Source organism: Babylonia areolata, chromosome 9 (genome assembly GCF_041734735.1).
Source record: "Babylonia areolata isolate BAREFJ2019XMU chromosome 9, ASM4173473v1, whole genome shotgun sequence".
NCBI classification, from domain to species: Eukaryota; Metazoa; Mollusca; class Gastropoda; order Neogastropoda; family Buccinidae; genus Babylonia; species Babylonia areolata.
This window is the reverse complement of record NC_134884.1, coordinates 43,506,958-43,533,966: the sequence shown is the minus strand read 5'-3', so window position 1 is coordinate 43,533,966 and position 27,009 is coordinate 43,506,958. Positions and strand designations below refer to the sequence as shown.

Sequence of the window (27,009 nt, the reverse complement as noted above, 5' to 3'; positions counted from 1 at the left end):
CAGGAGGTTTATATTGCTACTGTATGGAGTTTCATGCTTCGCAAGATGCGTTGAAACTTTTAAACATTATCTAGTTGCTTTATCAAAGTAAGCACAGTTGTTTTAGAAAGTCTGAAAGCGGCCATTATTGGATTGCTTCATCAAGAGCCCGGATGTAAAATTGCTCTTCTGTTTTCAAGGCATTTTACATGGCGACTATCATGAGCTACTGAATCAACCAAATCTGATGTTCTTACATTTGTTACAGTGTCGGTTGTGATTACTTAAGCTACGATGGTGTGCAAAGAAGAATTATGCTGCTGGTTCAGAAACTTGAGTCCTCGAAACCGGATAGAATACATGTGCACGTTGTTACATATGTGTCTGCCTCTGGAACTTCGTTTTGTGGGCACGGTTCTGGAGCATTACGGAAAGAAGGATTACCATTATCTCAGGAACGATGAAGTAGCAGCGAACAAGCAGTCTGAAATTCAGAAATACCGGAACATTTCGAAACCCGAAATCTTGAGAGCTAAAGTGTTCGTAACACTTGCCCTTATGAGGTCTTCGAGTACGGCATGTGCACAAATCATCTACGAGATCATCGAAAGCAAACTGACCACCGTTTTTAGTTTCGGTCCAGGTGCTGACAGTCGTCTTGCAGATGAAATTTTGACAGTTTTGACATTAGCAGCTAATCATCCAGCTTTCATGTTTGATCAGAAGCTACACCTGCATGAGCATCTGAACAGACTCAAACAGATGCAAAGGGTAAGACACGTGGATCAAACTTGGAATTATTTCTTTAGTGTTACTGCGGATACTTGACATGCCAATCTAGATCTAAACCAGAAAAAGGACGTCTTGATTTTCAAAATGCAAAATGCCCGCTTTGTTTCTCTTGATTTTATGTGGTATTTTGTGATCTTATCATCCATTATTATATACACAGCCACAGGGCATTCATCAGACAATTAAACATATGACATGGCATTTAATTTTAAACATAATGACAATGCATTTGAACTCCAGACACCTCCATAATGTCTTGTACTTGAGATTTGTTTGTTAACACTGGGCTGTGTGTACATGTTTCAAGTACAGTCTTCTTGCTCTGGCAATAATGTTCTTTCATTTCCAACTGACTCACAACCTCCCTCAGTCTTGGTGATTCAGTAACTAATTCTCTTGACCAAATTGAGCAACAAGATAACAATAAGTTTTAACACTGCGATGCCAGTCATACTTTTCGACTGAATAAGTGAATATACTTTTGGCTTAATGCTGTGACAGTGCTAAGAACAGCAGTTATTTACTTATTAATACTTTTCCTATTAAGTATCTATGCAGACATTTAGCAGTTTATATTAACCACAAGTTTGCTATGATTTGCAAGTATTAATGAGTGAAAGACTGGCGCAATAGTTGAGTGGTTAAACTTCAAGTGTCAGACTTTCAATGTGATGGTCCCGGGTTCAGACTTCAGTAACAGTGCCTGGTGGGTAAAATGTTGAGATTTATCCGATCCTCAGGTCAACATGTATGCAGACCTGCTAGTGCCTGAACCCTCTTCATATGTATATGGACACAGAATATCAAACACACATGTTGAAGATCCTGTAATCCATGTCAGTGTTCTGTGGATTATGGAGACACAAAAAATGAAAAATACTCAGCATGCATCAACCACAACAGAGTCATCGGCAAGTCCATGTTTGTCATGTAACAGAAGGAAAGGGGGAAAAAATCTGTTGGAATGACCACATTTTAATTATTGAATTTGTATTAATTGTTTAACTTAGTTAATTTGAAAATGTGAGCCATGTTTTCAGTTTCATAAAATGTGTACATGTATACATACTTGTACATATGCTGAATACATATATAAATATTGACATTTACTTACAAACTTATGTGTGCACACACTTCAGTTTAATGTGACTGCTGATAGAAAATATGTCATGGATTACTTGATACTATAGTGTAATTTAGTACTAACTGAATATACAAGTAAAATATGATACTGTTCTGAACATATATGGAATTGGAATGACTGAGAACATTTCACTTTACGCTGCCTTAAGTTTACTAATTCAGGATATTTGTCAGTGCTGGTCACACAAACTGACAAAGTGGGCATTGGCGGCATAAAAGAAGACTGGTCAAATACAGTTTGATAATCTTGATCTTTTATGTTTTCAGGCACAAATAGAAGAAAACAACAAAAAGTTGTTTCAATGTTGTGTAGATTATTTCTTTGTCATGTACAGATAATGTGGGGACATGTACATGTCAGTAATGCTTGTGACACTGTGGCTTAAAGTGCTTTATCATGGACACAAAAGTCTGATGGAAGCAATTGATTTTCATTGGAAAACTTCTAGTATACTTGACAAATAACAACAAATGGCATTGGTCCATTGTTTCGTGTGCTCAGTTTAGTATACATGGAGAATACATGAGATAAATTGTGACGTATGTCACAAGCGTTAGAAATGAAGTAATTTTTTTTCAACATTTAAACAGAACTTTGTTGAAACGAAAGAATATAAACACAGTGGTAGTTACTGGGCAATAAATCTAAAGGGATAAAATGTTGGTGATATGAGTAAGGAAATGATCACAAGGATTTCATATTTTTGTCCTAGTAAGGAAACATAAGTTTTTAATAATGCAGCATTCGATTAAATCTGCCAGTGAACAGTAAACTAAAACTAGTACTATAACTTTGTGCAGAAGTATGTGTATGATATAATTTTGCTTATTATTTGTGTTGCAGCTAATACATGTGTAGACATCAATTTGGGTTGCATACATAATCATAGCAGTGCTGTCTGCTTTGCATTCAGAGATTTCCTCATAAGTTATATTACTATTACTAGTATGTTAATTCTATAGACATGGCAAAAATTCCATACAAATACTTAAAGGAAACTTACCGCTGCTAATTTTTTTATTATTTTATTTTACTCTTTTTTTTTTCTTTACCGCTGCGAATATTGGTAATAATGCAACCCAGCATAGGTTTATTTTTGGAAAAAAGTGAATTATTCAAACCGGTGTAGTAAATTTATAGGGTGGAAAAAAATTATATGGACTCTGATTTGTAAAACAAATTATTTTGTTTGCACACACATATAATGATATATATGAGTGAGTGTGACTTCACCAGCTATCTGAAATTCTAGAGGCTGTTTTCACTATCACCTGAAAGTCTTAAGACTCTTACCGTAAGTTAGCAAAACCATTAAATCTATCAATGCAGTGTTATATAACACATTTATTGACTGAAAAACGTGGTGTCTTCATGACTAGTCAGACGTTTTCTTTATGTTTACACAAGATACCAACTTTTAAACTTAAGTCTGTGAAGGACAGGCATTTTGTATGCTATGGCGAGCCTTTGTGTTTTGTGTGTCAGTTTATGTTAAGTATTGAGTGTGTGTGTGTGTGTGTGTGTGTGTGTGTGTGTGTGTGTGTGTGTGTGTGTCACTATGTGTGTGTGTTGGTGCCAAAAATGTTCCTTATAAATATACCACTGGCCCTGAAGACTAGAACCATTAATGGAGTAAATATGTGCACAAGTTATCACTGATACTAATACTAGTTACTGATCATCAGTCACATCAGTAGTTCAAGAATATTACTTTTATTAGGTAGTCTGTAGAATTAGAAAATTATTGTTTAACGATATTATTTTTTTGCTGTTTTTCATGTACCTTGGTGTTACTGACATTTTAGTTAACACTACAACAGTCAGTGTCACAACCTTAAGATGATAATCTGAATAAATATCCTTTGGGTGTGTATATTTTTTGATGAGATTAGTATGATTGCTGTATGATTTACAGATTTTTTGTGTTTTTTGGGAGTGGAGCTATTGATTTTAGCAGCACTGAAAAATAAGACAAGAGCACTGAAAAATAAAGCAGTCAGAAAATCCTAAATTTTTTCCCCTTTAAAATATGCATGCCTGTTTTTCGTTATTTAATTGTCTTGATTTGATGTTTCTTTTCTTCAGGAGAAGGTGGAGGAAGAAGAGGTGTCTCTGGATCTGTACCCAGACAACCATCTACCCCACTATTCAGCAGAAGATCCCTCCTTGTCTGCTCATCCAGCTCTGTGCAACAGACATTCCCCAGTGCAGCAGCCCAGGAAAGGTAAGAGCATATCTGCTTCAGGGATTGCTTTAGAAAAGTTTGAGCGTGCTTAGTAACACTGCACAGTTCCAAAGTATCTTTGAGCGGATACTAGTGATACTGATATATATATATAATATACACGAAATTGAAAAGTAATACTGTATCAGCTGCATGGTGCAGAGGCTGGTGAAAGTTGGACACTGCTGATCTTCATGCTGTACTATGCACAGATTTTTTTTGATAGCTTAATATATAGAGGCAAGTGAAAAGTAGTAACATGACTCACTGTTTTACATTGTATTTGGCATGCACACATGGTACTTGTAAGCATGCATGCATAGAGTTTGATTGAGGACACCATGGCCATGGGTCATTTGAACAGGTCACCACAAAATCAATGAGTCATTTTCAAAAGGAATGGGTTAGGAGAAGCACTCCCTTATTCCTGCCCCAGGAGCCCCCAAAACTGTTTTGCTGAATTAGTATTTTGTTCATCACTGTCTTTGGTATGTGAAATGGTTTATATGTTCTGTGTGTGTGTGTGTGTGTGTGTGCGTGTGTGTGTGTGTGTGTGTGACTGTGAGTATGTAGAGAGACCATGAGCTAATGTTTGCTGTGTCATGATAAACACAGAAAATACAGGATAGTCACTGCTAAGCTTTGAATTTATTCTGCAGTGCTGAAACACTGACTTCTGCTGACTGCTCTGGATAATAGATTTTCACAATGTAGTCCAATTAATACAAAGGATTATGTAGAAACAAATGCAAAGCAGTACATTTGAAAGATCTACAGTGTCACTTGCACTTGAGATGGCCTAATGCCATTGTTTTAGAAAGCACTTCCCTCTACTTTGTGGTATTCATAATCTTCACACTAATCACAGTAGCAAAATGAAAATGTCTAAAAAATTTACTAAAGTGCTGTGCCAGCATAGTGTGTGGACCTGTTTAATTCCGTTCCTGTGCATACACAGGAAAAAGATTAAATGATTTTTATATGATAATACATGTCATCAATGTCAGTATGGGTAAGTTGGGTTATGGAAACCGGAACATACCCCAAAAACGAAGTATAGCTGCTGAAATGTTGAAATATAAACAGTCTTGCTTGTAAAGGTGCAATTGTACATACCTTGATTGAATCTCCTTTTTACGTGAACATTCCACACTCTTTGCATAACATCAACAAAATAAATGCGAGGTTGCTCATGAACATTGAAGAAATATCTCATATTCAGACTTTCTCAGTCCAGACATGTGCAGAATGGAAGAGATGCAACTGTTCTAAACACTCATTCAGTCTTTCTCATCATTAAGCAGCTTCTTTCGGCAGCATGTTCCATGATGCAGATGATAGATTTTTGTGGCACAATATTCTCCATATATTGAAGCCATTCATAATTTGAATCTAGGAGACTGATGGGAAAATTAAAAGCTAAATTAGTAAATAGCACTATGTTCCACAGTAGTTTACAATATGCAGATGACGATGCCTTCATCTAACCTTGTTTCGTTTCCCAGCTTGGTACAAGTTTCTGTTGTTGTTCTTGTTTTACAATGTTTGTCTGCTCTACGTCAAAATGCAGAGCAACAATGGTACAGTAATGGTTATAATATTTATTTTTCACAGTTTCAAACTGCAATTGTGATTGTTTTGTAGGAGAATAAGGTAAATCTACAAAAGCTGACCTTTTATTTTAGCATGACCGATTTTTACAAAAAATTGGTAAGTCAAGTGACCGACTGGCTGCCACAGCCATGGGTCATTTAAAAATTGCATGCATCAGACTCAAAGACTGACATGAAACCTAAACCATGCATGCATGCGCACACATGTACACACACACTCACATGCACGATTTATGAATTTTGATCAGTTGTTGATAGCCCCCACTCCCAAATCAACAGATCTGCTGTTATTGTCATGTTAAAAATGAAACTTGCTAAAACCAGTATTTTCTTTATATTTGTTGTGAATCATTAATACTGGATTAATTTCTTTGTGTATTCATTGCAGTGTTTGTTCAGTATATTGAAGTTCGTGGATCCAAGAAAGCTGCTGAAAAGAAACCTGGCCCAGAGTATCAGATAGTGGTGAGTGATAGCCTGGACATTGATTGCTATTGTTTATGCTTGACTTTATGTGGTAGTAAATAATTTGTTTTTAAAAAGTTGTGTTTGTTACTTTCAGTTTTATTATGACATAAATTATGAGCAGTAAAAGCACAGAAAAGGCAGGAATGGGTTTAAACTTAAAGTTTGACAGATTCAAATGTTTAGGTGGTTTTGATATTAAACAATGTCATGATAGAATATACAAACTTCCCTTTTTTCCTCATTGACTTCTTCTTCCAGTCTCAGGAATATTTACAGCCCAAGCTTAGATTAAGTGTCTGTGTTAAATGTGTGTACACATAATTATATTTTTTTTAATATAAATTTGGGTTGAGCGAGTGAGCATGAATGTCTGTGTGTGTGTACTTGTATGGATCATCAATGTACCATGCATGTTTGCAGTCATATGTGCATTTATATTATATGTTTAGTTGTAAAGTTGCTGTTAAGAAATTTAATTGAAAAAATGTCTGTTTTCTTTATTTCCCAGGCAACCTGGTCAAATGGTGAAGCAACAGAAGTAAGCAAGCGTTTTAGAGAAATTCAAGATTTTCACCGGCAGGTTTGTGCTGATGTTCAGATTCTTTTGTACGATATACTTTATTTCAAATCTTAAAAGTCACTGTAGGATTTTCTGCAGTAATCCCAGTATTGTTAAGTGAAAATAGGGGCTTTCTCAGAATAGATAACAGTGTTGTAAGTAATCTTGAACATTTGTGGATAAGCACAAAGAGAAAGTCAAAGAGCTTTTATTTTGTAGATTTTTACAAGAAAAAGAATGTTTGTTTCCTTTGATACTGCATGAACAGAAATTAACTAATAAAAGTAATGCTCTGCTTAGTGTTTTGTTGTAATTCTCTCGGGTATCAGCTGATAAAAATAAATAACAAAACAACAAAAACACAGTCTATGTACTACTGTAGTCTGAAATGTAAACAGAGTGATTTTGTGTCAGTGTAGAGAGAACATGCTATATTTTCCTTTTCAGAGTTGATTTATCTTGTTGGAAATATTTCAGATGATTGATCAGTTCCCTGATGAGAAACCGCCCAATGGGAAACTACCAAGTTTACCTGGTAAGATTGTTCATCGTAGATTGCAATTTTGAACTGCCCTTTTTGTCTTTTTTCCATCTTGGGTTAAACAAATTATATGGCAAATGGTTCGGTATTACAGCTCATGTTGTTGTTTTTTCAAAGGTAATTTACATATCAAAGATACAGTTTTAAAATACTTTGTCACTATGTTTAAGGTTATTCTTTGTAGCATTTATTTGTTGGTCCTCCAGTTTTGCTGAAGAAAAGAGCTGTTGACATTTCCTTGCCAGACAAATATTGTATCCATGAGGATAAGTTCCAGGCTGGTTCAGGTGCTGTCCTTTGAGGGTTTTCTGTCAGGAGAAATTGTGTTCTCTATCAACTGGTATATGTGAGGATGGGAGGCTAAGTAAATGAGTTCGAAAAGGCTTGGATAGATGGTGTCAGTAGGATAGAGTGGTCGAGACATGCTTTCAAGATGCAGTAGACATGATGCTTGTGTAGGATTAGAAAACATGGTGGATAAATATGTGTCTGCAGTATTTTGGGATGCTAATATATTGAAGTGTTTGTTGGCAATAATATATTGCACTTGCAGATTTCACAAGTTAATGATGATGTTGCAGCTGGCAGCCCGCACCGGCACTCCACTCCTGAAGAACACATAACAGAGCAGATACGTATGTTGAACAATTACTTCAGGTCAGTTGCTTTTCTGTTTGCTTACATGTATGTTACTGGAATTTCCAACTTCTGTGTAAAGCTGTTATATGTCTGGAGAATATGAACATGATTCAAAGACAGATCTATATTCTAACAATAGCTTCTTTTTGAAATGATTTTTATGAACTATGGAGACAAATATAAGTATTCTTGCCTAGCTTTATAATTGAAAATTGTGAATGGAATGCCCCAAAATACTGTTTTTAATGTATTTTTCTACATTCTCCTGCCTTGACCAAGGCAGACTGAACTCGCTGTTTTTAATGCGTGACATTAGCATATTCATTATCACCAGATATGACGAGCTTACAGTTAAGTCAACAGCAAAGGGAGAGCTGTATGATCAGTGGTTACTCCACTGCAATGGGAAGTCATTTACAGTTTAGTCTATTATGAAGGACTGTGACTTTAAAATGTGGACTAAAGAATGCACTTGCTCTCAGTGTTGCAGCTTGGAGGCTAGTCAGCCTTTGGGAACCATCCCAACCCTGACTGTCCTAAAACCCTCTTGGCCGAGAGAGTGGGGATATAACATGGGCAAGACACTCTTCATTATAATCAAATTCTAGCCCAGATAGTCAGTACAGCAGATGTCTCCTCTGCTCTTCTGGTGGTCATATTCAGACATGACTGACTATCTATGAGATACCCCACTCATCAGTAGTGTTTGGGTTCTCTTTGTGTACTGTGCAGGAGTCTAACAAGTGTGCCAAGCCATATCCTAGAAAGTGAACATGTGTGCCAGTTTTTCAAAGGCATGGTCATACGTCAAGCTCCACCCCCCATGGTGGCACCCAGCCTCCCCTATCACCAACCTGATGGTGAGTACTCTTTATTATTTTTTTTAATTCTGAACACCATCATCACCATCTCTGTTTCTGTCTCTTCTGTCTGTCTGTGTCTCACCCTTCCCCCTTCCCCCCAACTTTCTTTCCATTTCTCATTTTCCTGGATTTATGTTGATGTAGTTGGAAGCACTTTCTGTGTGCCACACATATTTGATTCACCCCCCTCCCAAACCCCAAATAATCTCAAAAGTGAATGTGTTTTAAAAGTTGAAGTATTTCTGTATAACTTACTTTTCATTAATTTTTTTTTTAATGTCTCTGTCAATACATCCAGTATTTCACATCTTCAGGGGTTGCAGGCATTGCAGTGTTATTTGGGGCCAGTCAGGTTTCTAGGCTGGACATTGAAAGCATATATCTGTAGGGTCTTGTTAACAGAACCTATCCTCTGTGCAAAACTTGCCGAAAGGAGCCAACTGAAAGCTTACTGGAACTGGAGATATTAACCTCTGTATGAAGAAAGGAACTCAGCAGTTGTGGATGAAGGTTCATTGAGGTATGGGTTTGATTTTAGATGGGGAAATGTCAGGTTTCATGTTTTCTTTTTTTCTTTTCTTTTCTCCCATTTTCAGAAGAAGTGGTGAACACAGTTCCACCGCAGATGAAGTCAATGGGTTTGCGTAACTCTCATCTGTACTACCTAGCCCCCCAGATGAATGGTCAGTTGTGTATGTGTTCCCTTTTGCTACCACAGGGCGTGAGTGGGAAGAGTACCAGCTCTCATTTTATCCCTTGTATACCCTCATGTGCATGAGCTGTTAGCCTTCCTCACTTTTCCTACGTTGGCATGTGTCACCACAAAGGTTGCTGATAAGCACTGTCCATGATTGCCATGACAGGGCTCATAGCTTGCAATCACATGGATGTTGCACTGCCCATAGCTATCACATGGACCATAGTTATCATATGGTGCACAGTTTGACATTACATGGTCCGAAGTTATCACAAGGTTTACGGTTTAGCATCACATAGTTGATAGTAACCACATGATTTACATCCACAGTTAGTTGTTATATGGTCCACAGTTATGGTCCACTGGCTTTACATGGTGCATGGTTAGCAGTCACATTGTCCACAATTTGGCATCACATTGTCTACAGTTGTCACATGGTCCACAATTAGCTGGCACATGGTCCACAGTTGGTCACATAGTCTGCAGTTTGGCATCACATGGTCCATAGCTGTCACACATTTTGGCATCAATTGTCCACTAAGCTCTAATGGTCCACTTTGGTGTCACATGGTCCACAGTTAGCTGTTGTGGTCCACAGTTTGGTGTCACATGGTCCACAGTTAGCTGTTGTGGTCCACAGTTTGGTGTCACATGGTCTGTAGTTTGGTGTCACATTGTCCACAGTTTGACATCTTATTGTCCACAAGTTGATGTTACATTGTGCACAGTTTGGTGTCACATTGTCCACGGTTAACTGTCATGGTCCACTGTTTTTTGTCACATGATCGGCATTTTGGTGTCACATGGTCCATAGTTTGGCATCTTGTTGTCCACAGCTTGATGTTACATTGTGCACAGTTTGGTGTCACATTGTCCACAGTTAACTGTCATGGTCCACTGTTTTTTGTCACATGATCGGCATTTTGGTGTCACATGGTCCATAGTTTGGCATCTTGTTGTCCACAGCTTGATGTTACATTGTGCACAGTTTGGTGTCACATTGTCCACAGTTAACTGTCATGGTCCACTGTTTTTTGTCACATGATCTGCAGTTTGGTGTCACATGGTCCATAGTTTGGCATCTTATTGTCCACAGGTTGATGTTACATTGTGCACAGTTTGGTGTCACATTGTCCACGGTTAGCTGTCATGGTCCACAGTTTGGTGTCACAATATCTGTCATTCGTCATCTCTTTTGAGTTTGCTATTTCCATCCTGTAATAACTATAATTTGCTGCAGTAGGAATTAATGTCCCTGTGTTCCTTGATAGACTGCATGTGCTGCTTGTGATTTCAAGTTGACCGCTGGAACGAAAAAGCTGAATGCACTGTGTTTTGATGTAAAGCCCATTTCACCAAGGCTTCATGTAGGCACTGGATGAAAATTGAAATGTTGACTGCAATTTCTCACTTTACAGTTTCAGAAATAACAGCAGCTAACATTATTGTTTGACCAGTCAGTCTGTGTGTGCTGTGAGTCATGGACATTTTATCTGTGGTGTATTGTTCTGTTGGATGCTTAATTGCAATAATCTTTTAGGGGTGCCAACTTATTCTTTCTTCTCTGGTAAGACGTGAATGCCTGCTTTTTTCATCAGCCAGGATGCAGTGTATCAGAAGCTAAGAGGGCTTAGCTTTTCTTGACAGTTAAATAGGATAAATTTAGTTTTGAATGTATACTGTACAATGATTAGGGAATAGTAGGTTGTAGCTGATCTTTTATCTTTCTTGTAAAGAAAAAAAAAAAGAAGAAGTAAATTTATAACTTGCATGAAATTTGTTTCAAGGCATGTCCATTGCATAAACCTCACATAGAAAAATTGAATGTTAGTTGTTGACATATTCAGTAAGTGTTGACATGTTCAAGAGCTAGTAAGATGATACTGACAGTGTAAATATGGAGATTAGATGTATACTCATACTGTGTAGAGGCTGTTGAGATAAATGTACACATGTATGAGCCAGTGATATGTGTAACATTTACAGTGTGGATGAAACAGCATGACAGTACTGAAATACTTGGGAAATGATGAATTAACGTAAATAACAGTGTTGACAGTATTGAGATACTTGGGAAATGACAAGTTAAAGTTAATAACAATATTGACAATGTGTATTAAAATTACTAGTGGGTTACATGTACTTGCAGGATTTCACACAGTTATATCACAAAAGCTTAACACAGTTGTCTGTCTACATGCAAACAGATATGGGTTTAGTGTTGTAGCCATGTAGTAGACACTGAGCGTACAGACAGAATGGACAGTTGCTGTTTGTGTGCAGATCCTGCAGGGCGGATACACCGGATCTACCCGGCTGGTCATTCCGTGTGCATCGTCCCCCGATTCCCTACTAGGTTAGTTGGTGTTGGGGTGTCTCCGTGTGTGCCCTGTGATGGAAGTCTTGTGTTCAGTAGCTTACTGATTGCTTGGATTTGCTTGTCAGGCACAAACGCTCCACTGTCTGGCTCCATAATGATCCTCTTCTGTAATATTCCATGTGAGACCATGCACACAAGTGCAAGCCACAGTGTCACTGTAAACACTTTTGTATTTTTGCATAAGCATAATATTTGAGTGTGTTTTTTAACCAAACCAGAATGTTTTTCGGATAGTGTTTTAAACACCGCCAAATATGGGAGTGCCATGGCAGTACTGATTAGACTTTGGACTTCTGACCCAGTGAGTTTGAGGTAGCAATTTGGCATGGTGTGATTTTGTGTCCTTTGGAAGGGCACTTCACTCAGTGTTTCATCATTCCACTTTGGTGTTAACAGAGACCTGATATGGCTGGTGAAGGTTAGAACAGCAGAAGGGGAGGATTGGGCCTTACCTTCTACGCCTTGCTATGCCCCAAAATGTTGGTTTCGAGATCATACCAATAATGTTTGATGAATAGTATTCTTACTCTTTCTTTCAGCTTGGATGTGTGACTGCTTCTGCTCTATCGTTTGGTTGTTGTCTTTTTTGTAAAATGTTTAAAGTGCAACGGATACAAACTGTAACCAGTGCTTTTTAGGAAAATGTTCCTTCATCCAAGATTGTCACACAGTGAGTTTGAAATGGACTTTTTTTTCTAATCTAGTTTTGCCATGTGCATTGAGCTTTAGTATTTTACGGCCATTAAGGCAGTGAATTCATATCCACTGTGTCTAGGGTTTGGCATAGGAGGGCTGGGCCCACTCCTCTCCCTCTGCCATTTTAACCTTCCCCAGCCAAGTCAGGTACCCAGTCACACCTGAGTTGAGTGAAGAAACTCATAGTTAAGAGCCTTTCCCAAGGATACAATACCAGGGCGAAATGGGAGATCAAACCCTGACCACTGATGAACACTGGATCAGAAGTTTGTGTCTTACCAATTCTGCCACAGCACCTTATCTAAATGAGCTTTAAATCTGCATAGCTTCAAGTCTTCAAATGTTGGAAAACAATGCAGAGCATGTGTATGTATGTGAGCAGCAGTGCTTGCCCAACCCTGGTGATGCAACACATGCCGGTGCACCATCACCAGCAGCATGCACCGCCACAACCATCAACTCAGCAACAACCATCCCCTGTCTCCCCCTCCCGCTCTGAGCTGTCCTCCACCACCACCTCCCCCACCGGCAGTCGCTCCACCTCCCCAGACCTGTCCACCCCCTCTGTCACTCAGCTGCTCAAGCTGCTTGGTCTGGACAAGTATGCCTCAGCTCTGGGTAGCCTTTCTTTTGAACAGGTCAGCTGTTTGCGTTTGTGTGTGTGTGTGTGTGTGCGCGCGCGTGTTTGTGTGTGTGTGTGTGTGCGCGCGTTTGTGTGTGTGTGTGTGTGTGTGTGTGTGTATGCATAATTTGTGTATTGTGTGATTCCTCAGTCTTTTTACTAGTTGTAATAAAAATACCTTGTTATTTATAACAACTGGTGGAATGGTGGAATATCAGTTTTCTTTTCAAGTAACTCAGCTTTTTTGTGGAACTAAAGCACCATTTATTTCAATCTGAATTAATTTTTCCTTCAAAATTATTAAGCTGAATAAGTACAACATACTGATCTTGTGACATTGTATGTTAATGTAATAACACACCCACCTGTGCTGATGAAACAGAAGTGACTGTGTGTGTGTGTCTGTGTGTGTGTGATTGTGTGATATGAAAGGTGGCAGGAGGTTAAGATGGGGTTAGGTACAGTTGTATGCTGAATTGGATGCTGTAAAGCTGTGAGCAGATGCATTAAAAGTACATGTCATGATGAATATTAATTGATTATGATTGGTTATGTGCAGTTGTCCAGCCTGAGCTGTGAAGAGTTGAGTAAACAGGGTCTTCCCCGCGATGCCCAGCACATCCTGCGCTCCAAGCTGGACCAGATCAACACGTGAGCTGTGTGTGTGAGGCGGTGCAGGAGGGGTGGGAGGTGGGGAAGACAATGGCTCAGAGTCCAGGCTGTGTGGGCGGTAGTACTCTGTGTCATTCAGGGAGTTAACAGGCCTGAATTGTATTTGACTGCACAGAAATGTGATGGTGATTGGTTTTGTATTTTTGATGAAGCAATTTGGATTTTTCAGCTACTTAAGAAAAAAAAAAAAATTCTACTGCCCGAATGGTCTGAGCATTTGTGTGTTTGCATCAGAGTTTTTTGAGTGTGGAGGGGATATTGATGGGGTTTTTTGGGGGTTGGGGGGAGGTTGGGGGGATTCCAGTTTATAGTCTTTGAGAGCTTTGTTCCATGACAAGAAAGGAGTGAGTGTTGATGAAGTGGCTTACTTAGTTGCTTTGTGCTCTTCCACTGATGCATGCAGATTGAGAGAAAGGAATCTTTAACAGCCACACTGTGCACTCTGTGTTCAGTGAGAAGCCGGTGCTCATGAATGGTGTAGTGGACAACATGGGCTACCCCCCCTTCAATCCTCCTGCCCAGTGGCTCCCTGTGTCCTCCTACGGCCACTACCGTGTCCCCTTGGCCCCAGCCTCCCCCCGCTCAGGGATCAGTCTGATGGACAGCTCCTCAGGGGCAGTGTCTGACGTGGCCAGCGGGGGTGGGGCTAGTCCTCCGGTCAGTCCGGGGCCGGCCAAGATGCAGGGGGCACACTTAGGCAAAGGGGCGACAGCTGAGGACAGCTCTGAAGGCTCCGAAGATCTGGACAGAGGTGGGTTGTGGCACCAGTGTTTTCTTTGTTGGACTTTTCCCCTGTCAGTGTCTGTTGACCATTGTGTTGATACGTGTGTGCTGGCAATGTGGATAAGTTTGGTTGGGGAGGTGACTTACAGGGATGCTGCTCAGTGGCTGTCCATAGCATGTGACATTGTTCATAGTTTTTTGTTTTCATGTTTACATTGTTTTCTGTTTCTATGATGGCATTTATTGTTCATATTTTTGTGGTTCCTTCTTCATATTTTTGTTTTGTGATGACGCTTGAAGTCTGCAAATGAACTTGGAGTGCATAAAGTTTGATAGGAAGTGAGGGAAGGGCGATGTGAAGAGATGGAGAGCACAGGTTCATTCATTAACTTCAGTTTGCATTTGAGATTGATGTTTCTGTCTCTCTGAATTCAAGAGAGGGAAGGGGGCGATTATTGAAAATGAGAAAGCTTGGTGGGTACTTGAAATAATATCATATATCATTGATGATTGATGTGACACTTTCATTTTATGAATGTGTTTATTTTTAATACCCTGTACATTGATTGTTTCTATATTTTATATGGTTCTTTTTATAGTTAGTCTTGTAATGGGTTATTTTTGTGTGTGTGAATATTGAATATGTTTACATACTGTTTCCACAACTGAGGTCTGTTTTATCAATTCCCTGGATGTTGTGTGCTGATATGCAATGCAGTGTGGTGGCACTTTGTGATGATATGGTTTTGTATTGTAAGAAAATATGATAATGTGTTGGTGTGCTCTGGAAACAGTGTAATCGAATATGAATAACACTGAAAGATTAGTCAGCAAAAAAACAAACAAAATCCAACCTCTGAAAAAAACGAGTACACAATGCCAGATGCTTTTGCATGCATCCATGCAGACAGAATCACACCCATCAGTGCTTTTTAGAGTAATCCGTACAGGCTTGCACAAAGAGAGTGACTTATGACACAGGTAATATATCTGTTGCCATCAACCTGTGTGTGAAATGCCCTTGTTTGATGCTCCATGTGGATGTGATTTTTCAGAGAAAGGGGAGATCCTCCCTGACACTGCAAAGAACCATAACCACCAGCCAGGCAAGACAGCCCAGGTGAAGGTGTCTCCTGGCAGCGGAGGAGGAGGGGGTTCTAGCAGTCCCCGCCCTTCATCTGCCAGTGCCCGGATGACCCCGCCCGATGACACGACAGTCAAACCCCCCCTCCTGCCAATGCAAGCCATGCCACAGGCCATGATTCCCTTCTACTATCAGCCCTCGCCCACTGCTCCCCCAGGACTGGTTGGCCAGTATGTGGACCCCAAGGGGGAAGTGGGCATTATGGGGGTGGTGCCCAACAGCAACAACAACACCAACAACAACTATACCACAGAAGCTATTCCCATCATGTCCACAGGGCTACCTCAGCGTCCAAGCCTGATCCAGACAGGAGCAGGAGTGGTGCGGCCGCCGTTCAAAACTGGCCAGCCCCAGCCAGCCCACACCAACATGGGGGGAATGCTTCACAGCAAGAACCTGATTGCTATGCCTGCAGAACACAAACCCGGCAGTCCCGTCATCCCCCATGTCATCATGCGCCATGGAGACATGCAGAACCCCATGGTACAAGGTGGTGCCTCGTCCCAGATGGAGAGTGGAGCCCCTCAGCGCATGCCTCTGTATCATCATGTCCCCTATGGGATGGGCCAGGGGGGGGCCATGGTGACTGGCCATATGCCCCCTGTCCATCCCGCTCAGCCAGGCATGTTCTCAATCCCTCTGGCCACACGCTCCGTTCAGACATCACTCCCAGGCTCAGCATCTGTCATGACTGTGTCTGCCTCGCACCCCGTCACTGTTGTCACTGCAAGTCATTCATCAGCAACCACAGCCACCGCAGTCCATCGCTCTCCCAGTCATGGCAGTGGTAACGGAAACAGTCAGAGGGATTCTGGCAATGAGTCCATCAGCGGCGGGGCTAGTGGTTTGGTGACAGATGGGTCGTTGCGGTCGTCCCCACTCCAGGGTGGTGGGGTGACGGTGACTCAAGTGGCTACAGCCTCCAGCCCTCCGGCCTCCCAAGGCTGTCACATGTGTGCACAAGGGACGCAGTTTTCACACAATCAGTACGGCCATGTTCCATATCCCTACCCTCCTTTCTTTGTGCCTCCAGGGCCCAATGGTATCATGCCTGTGCCTGCCATGTCCGGCTACTACGCCACCAACCAGTCTCTACCATCAGGAGTCCTGACCAACGGCTATACGTCAGACATGTATCCCTACAGTCACCCTGGGTATCCCACCCTCAACCCCTCCACGGCTCACATCTACCCCATGATGCCGGGCACCACACTTTATCAGGGAACCCCATCCCAGCCGGGCATGGGGACGGGACATGGGGGCACCCGGGGCTCCATGGCCCCCCCTCAACCCCTGCCCACTGGGGGACTTGCTGCTGCTGGACAGCAGGCAAGCAGTGTGGCTGTCAAACAGCGTAACACTGGCTGCTGCAACTGTGGTTCTTTGACCCACAAGGCCGCTGATTGTAATGAAAGCTCCATGGAGACCATGTCCGGGAAATCAGTGTACTCGCTAAAGTACAAGCCAGGGGATGATTCCGACTGATGATGGGCTGGAGGTGTGTGCACCCCCAAGGACAGCATCCCGTCCCCGTCCTGGATCTGCTAACCCCGTGTTCACTGTGGTGGGCTGCAGGCCCTCACTTTCTGGACTCCATGCGCTCTTTTTTTCACCTGTGTAGATTATTATGTGCATGTGCTGAAGGATTGGAATTAATGATATTTTGTGTGAAAAGATGCTTTTTGCAGCTGTAAAGAAAGACTTGGATGCTCGTACCGCTGACTTGTTTTACACTGATGTGCATTTTAACTGTGATGGTTTGAATCTTCATTGCCCACCTTGGATACTTTCCCTTGTCTCCAAACACACATGCTGGCATCCACAACATTTGCAGCACCAGATTGTTTGGATGCATGCAAACACATGCTTGCAGACATGCAAACTTGGGAGGTGTGATCAGTCTTGAGGATTTCCTGAAGGGGTGGCCCTTGTTGTTGAGTCAGTCTCCACTGCTTGTGCTGGTGACAGAGAGGATGTCAAAGGCAGTGTTAGTGACACAGTGCTGCAGTGACCGTGATTGCTTTCCCAGAATCCATCACCCTGGTTGACATTGACCACCACTGTCTGCTGTGTGGCATTCATGCTGCTATCCCCCCCTCCTGCAACATGTAGTGTACAGGGGGAGGGGGGGGGGGGCAGAGGGATGCTGGAGTGGGTTGTGGGTTTTCATTCCCCTCTTTAAATAGCTGGGTAAGGGAATGCAAGTGTTGAAGCTCTTCATGACTGCTGAACTGACCGAGTGTATTATAATTTGGTGACATTGATTTGGATCCACATGTAATGATGTCTTCAGACGTTCAGTGAACTCATGTTTTTAGTAGTTTTTGAGAGAGAAAAAAGAGCATTGATGAGGTAGACTCCCAGTCTGGTTTACATAGTTTGTTCTTGAGGAAAAGGTAATGGTGTGTGCATGTAGTGACTTTTTTAAATTGACAGTTTAATGTTTTTGTTTTTGTTTATGCATGTGAGACTATGTGTATGTGTGTCGTATAGCTGATGAGAGGCTGCAAATTGAAAAGGATGAGCAAAAAAGAATCTGTTGTGGTGTTGAGATTGAGTGTTGAGAACAAGTGGAGACATAAATTTCTGTGTGCACAACATCTTGCAGATCACACAAACAACAGAGTATAGATTATATTCTTGTACCTGTTTGGATCCTTACTGGCAATATTGCGCACACTACTACCACTTCCAAGCTGGACATGGTCCTGGGCTGTGCTGTGACAGTGTCAATCCTCCCACTTCCAGCCCTGTCTGAGATGGGGAGACAAGACTCGGGCTTTGCAACTACCACTGTCAGTCAGGCCAGGAGGAGGTTGTGTCCCCTTCTCAGCTTCATTTGGTGCATCATCTTCAGTCATGGAAGACTGTCATTCAGGTTCCTCTACTAAACATGAAAAGCTGATTGAACTGGTACAAGAGTAGTTGACAACAAAGTTTGCAGTGGCATGGGGTTGAATGTGAATGGACACACATGTGTGAACCTGTTGAGTGAGAGTCAAAGAAAAGTCTTTTTAGTATTTTTGGAAAGTATGTTTTTAACCCCAGGAAGGGTTTGTTCTTCAGATAATGTTTCGCAGACTGATTGACATTGACTGTTTTGTGGCACTGAAGAAAAGCTGGGTCCTGGTGTTGGCAGTGTTTTCCTGGGCACACTTCAGTTTCTCTGATGCGCGAGCAGTTTCCCCCTGGAAGGATTCTGGTGAGGAACCTGTTGCTGTGTTTCTGAACATGGAGCGTATGCATATTGATTATATGAACGTGTACACTGATTCCATCAATATTAATCACAAGACGAATGTTCCAGATTGTTGACTTCTGTGAAACTTTACGAGCTTAAGGTGGCGCCGTTTTGAACCTCAAGTAAAGAAAAAATGGTCTGGACTTTGTTCAGTGAATTCTACTGCTATTCTGTGTGGCACATGTTGAGGCTCCTCTGTGATTTATTGAATACATAATGATGATGATGCCATTCTGTATAAATTTCATACAGTTTACTCTCCTTTTCCAAGGAACTTCCTTTTTGATCAAATTCATTTTGCATTCTGTTGTAGACTGCTACATAGATATTGTTTTTCATTCAGGTTCCGTATGATATGATTACCGTTTTGGGAGAAGCAATGTTTTCCAGAATATCAACATGTCATAGCATTTTCATTGTGTTCAATTTTGGATTGTTTATAAATAGAAATGTGTTGTTTATTTCAGCCTGGAGGGGAAAGTCATCAAAACTTCTGATAATAATGACTGCTTAATTAAGTTAAAACAAATATAATTGAACCTGTAGAATATCAGCTGTGCTTGGTCAGTTTGTGCTGGTGCTGTGAATCTCCCTAAAAAATATCAATAGCGATATATGGTTATATGTATTAGTTCTTCTGTCTGGGTTAAGTTGATACAAAGTCAGTGATTGTAGACAGAATGCTGCATCAGTTACGAAGAGCAGAGAAGATCACTACACTTGTGTTTGTTGAAGGTGGTTCACTAGGATATTCTTCATTTAGTAATAAACCATAATTTTCAGACTGTAATGTTTAGAAATGATAAATCAGTGTCACTATAGGAACATTTTGGAAAGGATGAATGTCAGTGGGAATCGTTTGGTAATGATAAATTTCATTGGGAAAAGCAAAAGAGCTATGAATTTATAACAGCATTGGTTTTTTTATTTGTTTGTTTATTTGTTTTCTTGATGTTTTTACCGTAGTGACTCATTGTTTTAAGAAATGTGTAAGCTATGAACTCAAGAAGGGTTATATGTAGAGTTCTGGCCAGTGAATGTGTCACAGAGGGCTTTCACTTAAAAAATGAATCAGTTTGACAGTAAGAAATTAGACATGTGGAATAGTGGACAGGTTAGAGTGCTGGACCACCACTGGGTGAGAAGGCTAGTGAGGTTAAAGGTTCAAATTCTGGCCACACCAGAGGGCAGATAAAGGGTAAAGAATATTTTGAATATATCAAGTGAACATCTGAGACCTGCTAGTGCCTTAATCTTTGAACAAACACATACATATGAATATATATATATATATCTATACATGAACACACGCAACTGTCAAATTACAGAGCCCATGATCTCTGCCTGTGTTGGCTTGGTCATAAAACATGAACACTCACACAGCATGCACACATCTCCCCCCCCTGCTCCCCATGCCCCCACCCCCACACCCCGGGCCCCCAAAACAGAGTATGGCTACCAATGGTAGGAGGAATGTGGCTGAAAACTTAATGAACTACCAAGAAAATGAGTGGGTTTGTATAGAGTTGAAGTCCATGACCTCTGAGAAAGAAGAAGAAAACAAAATTACATCAGATAGGTAGGACATTGATTTGGTGCTATGAAAAGTGCGTAAGTTTTGCATGTTTAGGATTTAAGCGTGTATGATGGTGCAGTTCTGGGGATAAACATTTCCCCATGACTTTACTCAGTTTTGCCTCAGTAGAATGATGTTGAAGGAAAATGCCATTGAAAGCAGCTGCTGATTATAGAATACTGCTTGAACACTTTGATGAGCAAGTACTTTCTGATTGACAAACAGAAATTGATGAATGTTGCCCATTTGGTTTGGCATGCATTCATGTACTGGTCATCTTTTTTTTTCTTTTTCTGTTTTTGTAATGGACATGGGTACAATGCTGGATCTTGCTCCGGTGATTTGGCATGCATATTATTTTGTTTTTTTCTGGTGAACATAACATAGAATGGTGAATGTTGCCCAGTGATTGGCATGGGTGAAATATATTTACAAACAGTAACAGCAGTGGTAGAGTATAACAGTGAAAGCAGAAGGTGCTGCCCTGTTGGTGCACGGAAAGTGGAAATGCACAGTACGAAGTTGTGCTCAGCTGGTTGATAGATCTCTTGTGATGATAATGTTTGCTAACATAGCTTGATGATGATGGCAGGTACCAGTCTTGGCAATTGTACTTTCCATCTATTGCACACAGTAAGCTGTAAATGTGAACTCAGTGCACAGGTCTTAATGGGGAGTGTTAATGCCATCAGCAGAATGTTTGAAGTTTTACTGACAGAAACAGTCCTTACAGCAAACAAAGCTGTGACAAAAGTAGATCCCTGGAACATATGAAAGAATATTAAACTTAGTTTCAGAAACATTAAATCAGAAAGTTTCCATCATTCTGCCTCTGATATCGTTGTAATGAGGTTCTGTTATGATAAGATTTGAACATTTTCCCCTGGACTTTGGCCTGCAAATTCTATAATACAATATGGCACAGAATAAAAGAAGTGAATAATGATTCAGGTTTTGCAGGGTTATGATGATAGTATCTTAGTGTTGGACTCTCAGCAATGTGGACAATTGTTTGTTGTCATGTTATGGCTCCTGCTTTGTCAGGTCAGAAACTGTGAACTGGTCAGAAGACTTGGAATCAACTTCTTGAGATTCTTCTTGCTGCACTGCTGACACACAGGATGAACAGGGACTTGCTGTTGGGGTTGTTTCACAGCAGAGATGAGGAGGACCGGGACACTTGGCTTCAGCATTTTACATGGATTTTGTTTAACAACCCCTTTTAAGGTTTTAGCACACTGGTTTGCCCTTTTAGTATTGAAAGTGACAAAGGCTTAGTAAACTTATCGCTGTTTGTGTGTGTGTTTGTTATTGTATGCATGTGCAGTTTTGCACTCTCGCATGCATGTCATGTGTGCTCATGTATCAGTGTGTTTGGTGGAAAGATTGGGAGAAAGGGTGGAAGGAGGTGGGAAGTAATGGAACAATCTGTATGTTTATGCATAGGCTTGAATGTTTAAGTACTTTGGGGGTCGTAAAAGCTACATTTCTTTGTCTGTTTGGATTTGGACATACGTGTATTTGAGTGAGGTTTAACTTTATGACTGAATGACCCTGTGTGTGTGCTTAAGTTTAATTTAGAAGTATGATTTTCAAACTTCTGGTATGTCAGCTTGATACAAATAGCTACTGAGCTATAGTTTAAAAAAAGAAGAAAAAAAAAAGTTGAGGTCTAGTTTGCGTATGTTGCAGTGGTTTCTATGTTGAATACATTGACCACACAGGCTAGCAGTGCACGCAGTACATTTCATTGACATTTTTATCTTAATGTGTACAGGTGACAGTTTCTCCCTTCATTTGTTCTTTTTTTTAATGTTTTTTCCCAAAAGGAAATTGGTTTGATTAGAATTAAGAAAAAAAAGGACAAAAATCATGTTTCAAGCCACTTACTGACTTAGAATATTTTGTTTCGTACCTGGTTAAAAATCACAATGAGTCCAGCTTATCATTATCAGTAAAGTAGCAACAAATTCACTTTTATAGCAAGGCCACATGACTGGCAGCTGCAGGAGACAGATGATTTTCATGTCATCATTCTCAGAATTTGTTGTCTTCTGTCAAAGGTGGAAAGTCTCCTGTGCAGACGCAGGGGACTTTTTTCAGTTGGCTATAACTGTGAACTGTAGTATTAGTGGTTTCTCCATCTGGAAGATTATGTGTTAGAAATGTCCTCTTTTCTATCACTATCTTAGCGGGGTGTTTTTTTTGGCGGGGGGGGATGGGGGGGGTCTCTCTTTTTTTCTTGTTTTTTGCCTTGCTTAAGGTACTGGTGCCTCGTCTGTACTTTTTTTCCTGGATAACATATAACTGTAATATTTTTGTGTCTTTCTGGATTTGATAATTGGGTGCTTTTTTTAGTTGTTTTTTGTTTGTTTTGTTTTGTTTTTTTCTATTTTTTAACAGTGTGTGTGTCTGTCGAGGACGTGTGAATTGCGAGTTTGTGGTTTTAGTTGACATGTCTGTTTTTTTGTGTGTGTGATCTCTTTAGTCTTTGTATAATTTTGTGTGGGGTGTAAAAGTCTTTTTATGTTCAGGGTCTTCTTTCTTCTTCTTTTTCATCTTTTCTTAATCCCGGGTGGAAAGTGGAAAGAATCTGAGAATGGTAGCAGCACTAGCATGCCATGAGTTCATGTGCTTGCATACATGACTGCGCTTCCCTTCTTTGTTATCTGTTGTCTGTTCTGGTTCCACATGATTGGCACTGATGGTGGTGTTTTTGACATGGATGTTTTCAATCCTGATTCAGCCCTGTGTGGTCAGCTTGGCTGTTAGCAACAATGATAATGAATAAGTTAATTTATAGATAATGACATACTTTGAAAGGTGGAGATGGTTTTTCCTGCTGTGGTCTCCTCCTCTTCTCAAAACTCTGCACAACTTTGTTACTGTCTTTGTTTGCTTGTTTTTGTGGGGGGGGGGGGGGGGGTTGTCCCCCCCCCCTCCCCCTCTTTTCCTCCCCCTGTCTTCTTTTTCTTTTTCTTTCAGTCATTTCCTTATTGCCTGTTTGATTTTGTACTGTTTCCATGAATTTGCCTCTGTCAAGGGGAGAAAAGACCATCCTGACCAAGTTTGTCAGCCGTCATATTTCAGTGTTTTTAATTTTTTTTAATTATCTTATTTTTAGTATTATCTAGAGTTGATCAGAAGATTTTTTTTAATGTGTTCTACCGTACCCCCACTCCTCAGCATATCTGAATTTTTGTATTTGAAGGGTCATGATTATAATCTGAATTGTCTTAAAATGCTGATCTGGTGATCTTCTCCAGAATGTGGTGAGTGATCATTGTGGATCATCTTCAGCAAATGTTGTGTGTTAACCATAATGATGTAGGTGTTTTTGTATATTGTTAAATTGTGCTTTGTTATGTTTTAGTATGAGTTGAAATTAAAAAAATAGACCCAGCCTGATCATTTTCTCCGCAATACGTAAAGATTCATTGCTGTGACATCTCTGTAGCCCTCTGTCAGTTTCATTTAACGAATAATCAGATTCATCTGTCCATGGGTTTTAATGTACAAATTGTTTTCTTGACGAAAAGGTGTTCGTGTTGCTTGATTTTTTGGCAGTAATTGTCCTCCAGTGGTTCTCAGCCTTTGCAGAGGAGAGAAGGAGAGTGACTGTAGGGAATTGGCAGTTATACAGGGTTTCTCCTTTTCTCCTTCAGACTGTATGAAATCTACTCACATGGAAGCCAGTATACTTTTTCTTTCCTTCGTGGAATTTCTTTTAATGCTTTTGTCTGTGAAGAAAGAAAAAGTGTGTTGAAAATTTTGCTGGATTAAGAATTTTTGTGGCTGTGCATTAATGATGCATGGTGATGAATTTCCCAGCTGAAAGCAGGAACTGAGCAGGAATCATCCAGAAGGAGGTTGTTGATGCTGTATTTATTATTCAACCTTGACATGGGACTCTTTCCACACACACACACACACACACACACACACACACACACACACAAGCATACTCACACTGACACACGCGCACAGACACAAATACACCCCCCCACACACTGGACAAACACACACACACACACACACACACACACACACACACACAGACATGACAGAGGACAAATTACATATTGTTCACTGACTGTTGTATTCATTCTGCCTTTGCTCAACATGTGTGTGTGTATAAGTTTGCATGAGACAGAGAACCTGTGTAAAACACATGCTTTACACTAATTATTACAGTCTGTTTTTTGTTGTTGTATATGTGTGTGTGGTTTTTTTTTGTGGTTTTTTTTTTAACAAGGTATGAGGATGAATGATATAGGTCAGAGGGAGAGAGTTTTCACTCAGACTGAAAACGTTGTTCTGAGTTTGCTTCCACTGTTTTAAATGTTGCTTTTTTTGTACAAGTAATGGAATTATCAACAGAAATATAGACTGTATCAGTTCACCCACAGAAAGTTAGAAGTGTTAAATGCTTTTGAAACCTTTCACTTTTATCCTTGCAAAAGCAGTGACTTTAAAAAAGCATTATTTTGTTAGGTCTTACTACAGTAGGTTATATAAGCTTCATGTTAAAGTACTTTTCATTAATACTGCATTTCTATGATGGCACTCAGTCAGAAATGAAAACACTGACCACACCTGTATATAGACAGAGGGACTTCACATTTGCAGTTTGAATAAAAGTAAATTGTTTTGACCACTTTTACACATCTTTTAAAACAGTTTTCAACACATTTTGTTCATGTTCCATATTTTAGTTATTTTCAGAGAGAGAGAGTGTGTGTGTGTGTGCATGTAACATCGAAATGTCAAATATATGAAAATAAAAACATAAATAAAAAAGGAAATGTCAGAAGAAAAATGTGTGTGTGTGTGTGTATGTATGTGTGTGTGAAATACACAAAAAATGGGTTGAATGAAATTGGAAAACAGAATGTTATTTAAAAGTTAACTAAGGGAGAAAGAGGCTGGATTATGAAAACTTCCATCCACTTTGAATCACCTGCTTTAATTGAAATAACATTAAAAGCCCTGTGATGCTGTCATCCGCCAGAAGCCAGGCTTTCTTCACCATCTTCCAGAGAAAAAAGTTCATTAGACATCCAAGTGGAGTAAGTCTGCAATAATGGAGAGTTGTGAGAATGTGTCAAGTCTGTGATTACTGTTCTTCACCCAGTATCAAAATCAATCAGCATACCTCACCCAGTATCAAAATCAGTCAACATCATGGAAATCAGATGGTGATTCTCAGGTCCTCTGTTTCCTGATCCATGATTATTACCATGTGAATAAGTGAATCAGCTACGTAGATGCCTAGCACTAATACCCCCACCCCCACTCCCTCAGTTTCATGCTGTTTCTGTTTACCTCATGCTGTCAACTACTGGTCAGCTGTTTTCAGCTGATGTGGACCGCTGCTGTTAATTAAGTAGCCTGACCTGACTAGTAGTTTTAGGACTGAAGGCCCCGTCTAAGAGATCTGTCCACTCTGCACTGTCTGTGACAGCTTGTCTCTAGTCACTAATTGCAATCACAGGAGTAATGTTTTGGGCGTTTTTGTTTGAAATCTTTGAAAGTAATACCTCACTGAAATGACCTCAGTGGGATGTGACAATGAAATATTGGTGCATGCATCCTAATACCTTGCTGAAAATATCCAAAATGGAATGGAACTACAGAGTATCAGTCCAAGCATTTGAGCTGAATAGTTGTTTGTGAAACAGCGCAGTACAATAACTGAAAATTTTATTGTTGCCATGTTTAAAAACAGAACATTAACATTTCTCTTGCATTTTAAGAAGTTTTGAGCATGGGATTTTTTGATTTGTTTATTTTTAAGGTTGCACTGTTTTTAAATTAAAGTAACTTTTGTTTGATTAATTTCGCAGTTATTACATGAATTTTATTATGCTTGATGCTGTAATAGTATAACTTCATAGTATAGCTGATGTCGCATGTAAGATGAGCGTTGTGGAATTGGCATATTGTCTTTCTTGCCTTCTCCCCCTTAACTTCTTAAATTGGATGAACAACACAACTGATGACATGGCATTGTAGATGCAAAGTTTCAGGTTAATATGGTCTGAATGTGGTGGGATTGTTGTGATGGAAATGTGAAGCTGAATGCACATGAAAAAAAGATGTGTTGACTGTTTATGAAAGGTTGCTTGTTTTTAAGTTGTAACACAACATTGTAGGGTGCACGTTGATTGATTGTGACTAATCAGAACAGGTCTGTTGCCAGGAGCAGTTATGCATCATGAATGTGAACAGACAAGAGAGAGGGAGTTTTGTTTTTTAAACACTTTTTTAAGTTACATATATTGTTGTCACAACAACAAAAATCAAACTCTACTAGTGAATGATAAATTTGTTTTCGCAGTTGTTTTTTGTTTGTTTCGTTTTTCAGCTGGTAGGTTTTATTTTGTTTGTACTTGATTGTCTCTTTGAGAATGAAATTATGATTGGATGTGCAGCA

At 40.1% G+C, this 27,009-nt stretch overlaps 1 protein-coding gene across 2 annotated transcripts; it reads left to right on the top strand.

Moving 5' to 3' along the window:
* Positions 1-65: 65 nt before the first annotated feature.
* Positions 66-23,493, top strand: LOC143285496 (uncharacterized). 2 transcript variants are annotated; one of them, XM_076592821.1, is made up of 13 exons: positions 66-750; positions 4,001-4,139; positions 6,141-6,217; positions 6,729-6,800; positions 7,257-7,314; positions 7,902-7,977; positions 8,692-8,819; positions 9,419-9,505; positions 11,803-11,875; positions 12,978-13,233; positions 13,777-13,868; positions 14,342-14,640; positions 15,668-23,493. In XM_076592821.1, exons 1-13 carry the CDS (start codon positions 274-276, stop codon positions 17,239-17,241), a joined length of 3,408 nt encoding a protein of 1,135 aa, XP_076448936.1. In that variant the 5' UTR covers positions 66-273; the 3' UTR covers positions 17,242-23,493. The 2 variants fall into 2 exon arrangements, with proteins under 2 accessions (XP_076448936.1, XP_076448937.1); XM_076592822.1 differs by lacking the exon at positions 9,419-9,505 and having other exon boundaries at positions 68-750.
* Positions 23,494-27,009: the final 3,516 nt, after the last annotated feature.

What these genes read in the sequence shown, in the direction of transcription:
- LOC143285496 (XM_076592821.1), top strand. Translation starts at nt 274, where the DNA reads ATGGTGTGCAAAGAAGAATTATGCTGCTGGTTCAGAAACTTGAGTCCT. An exon ending in GACTCAAACAGATGCAAAGG is followed by an intron (nt 751 to 4,000) that starts GTAAGACACGTG and finishes TCTTTTCTTCAG; the next exon opens with GAGAAGGTGGAGGAAGAAGA. An exon ending in GAAACTACCAAGTTTACCTG is followed by an intron (nt 7,315 to 7,901) that starts GTAAGATTGTTC and finishes ATGATGTTGCAG; the next exon opens with CTGGCAGCCCGCACCGGCAC.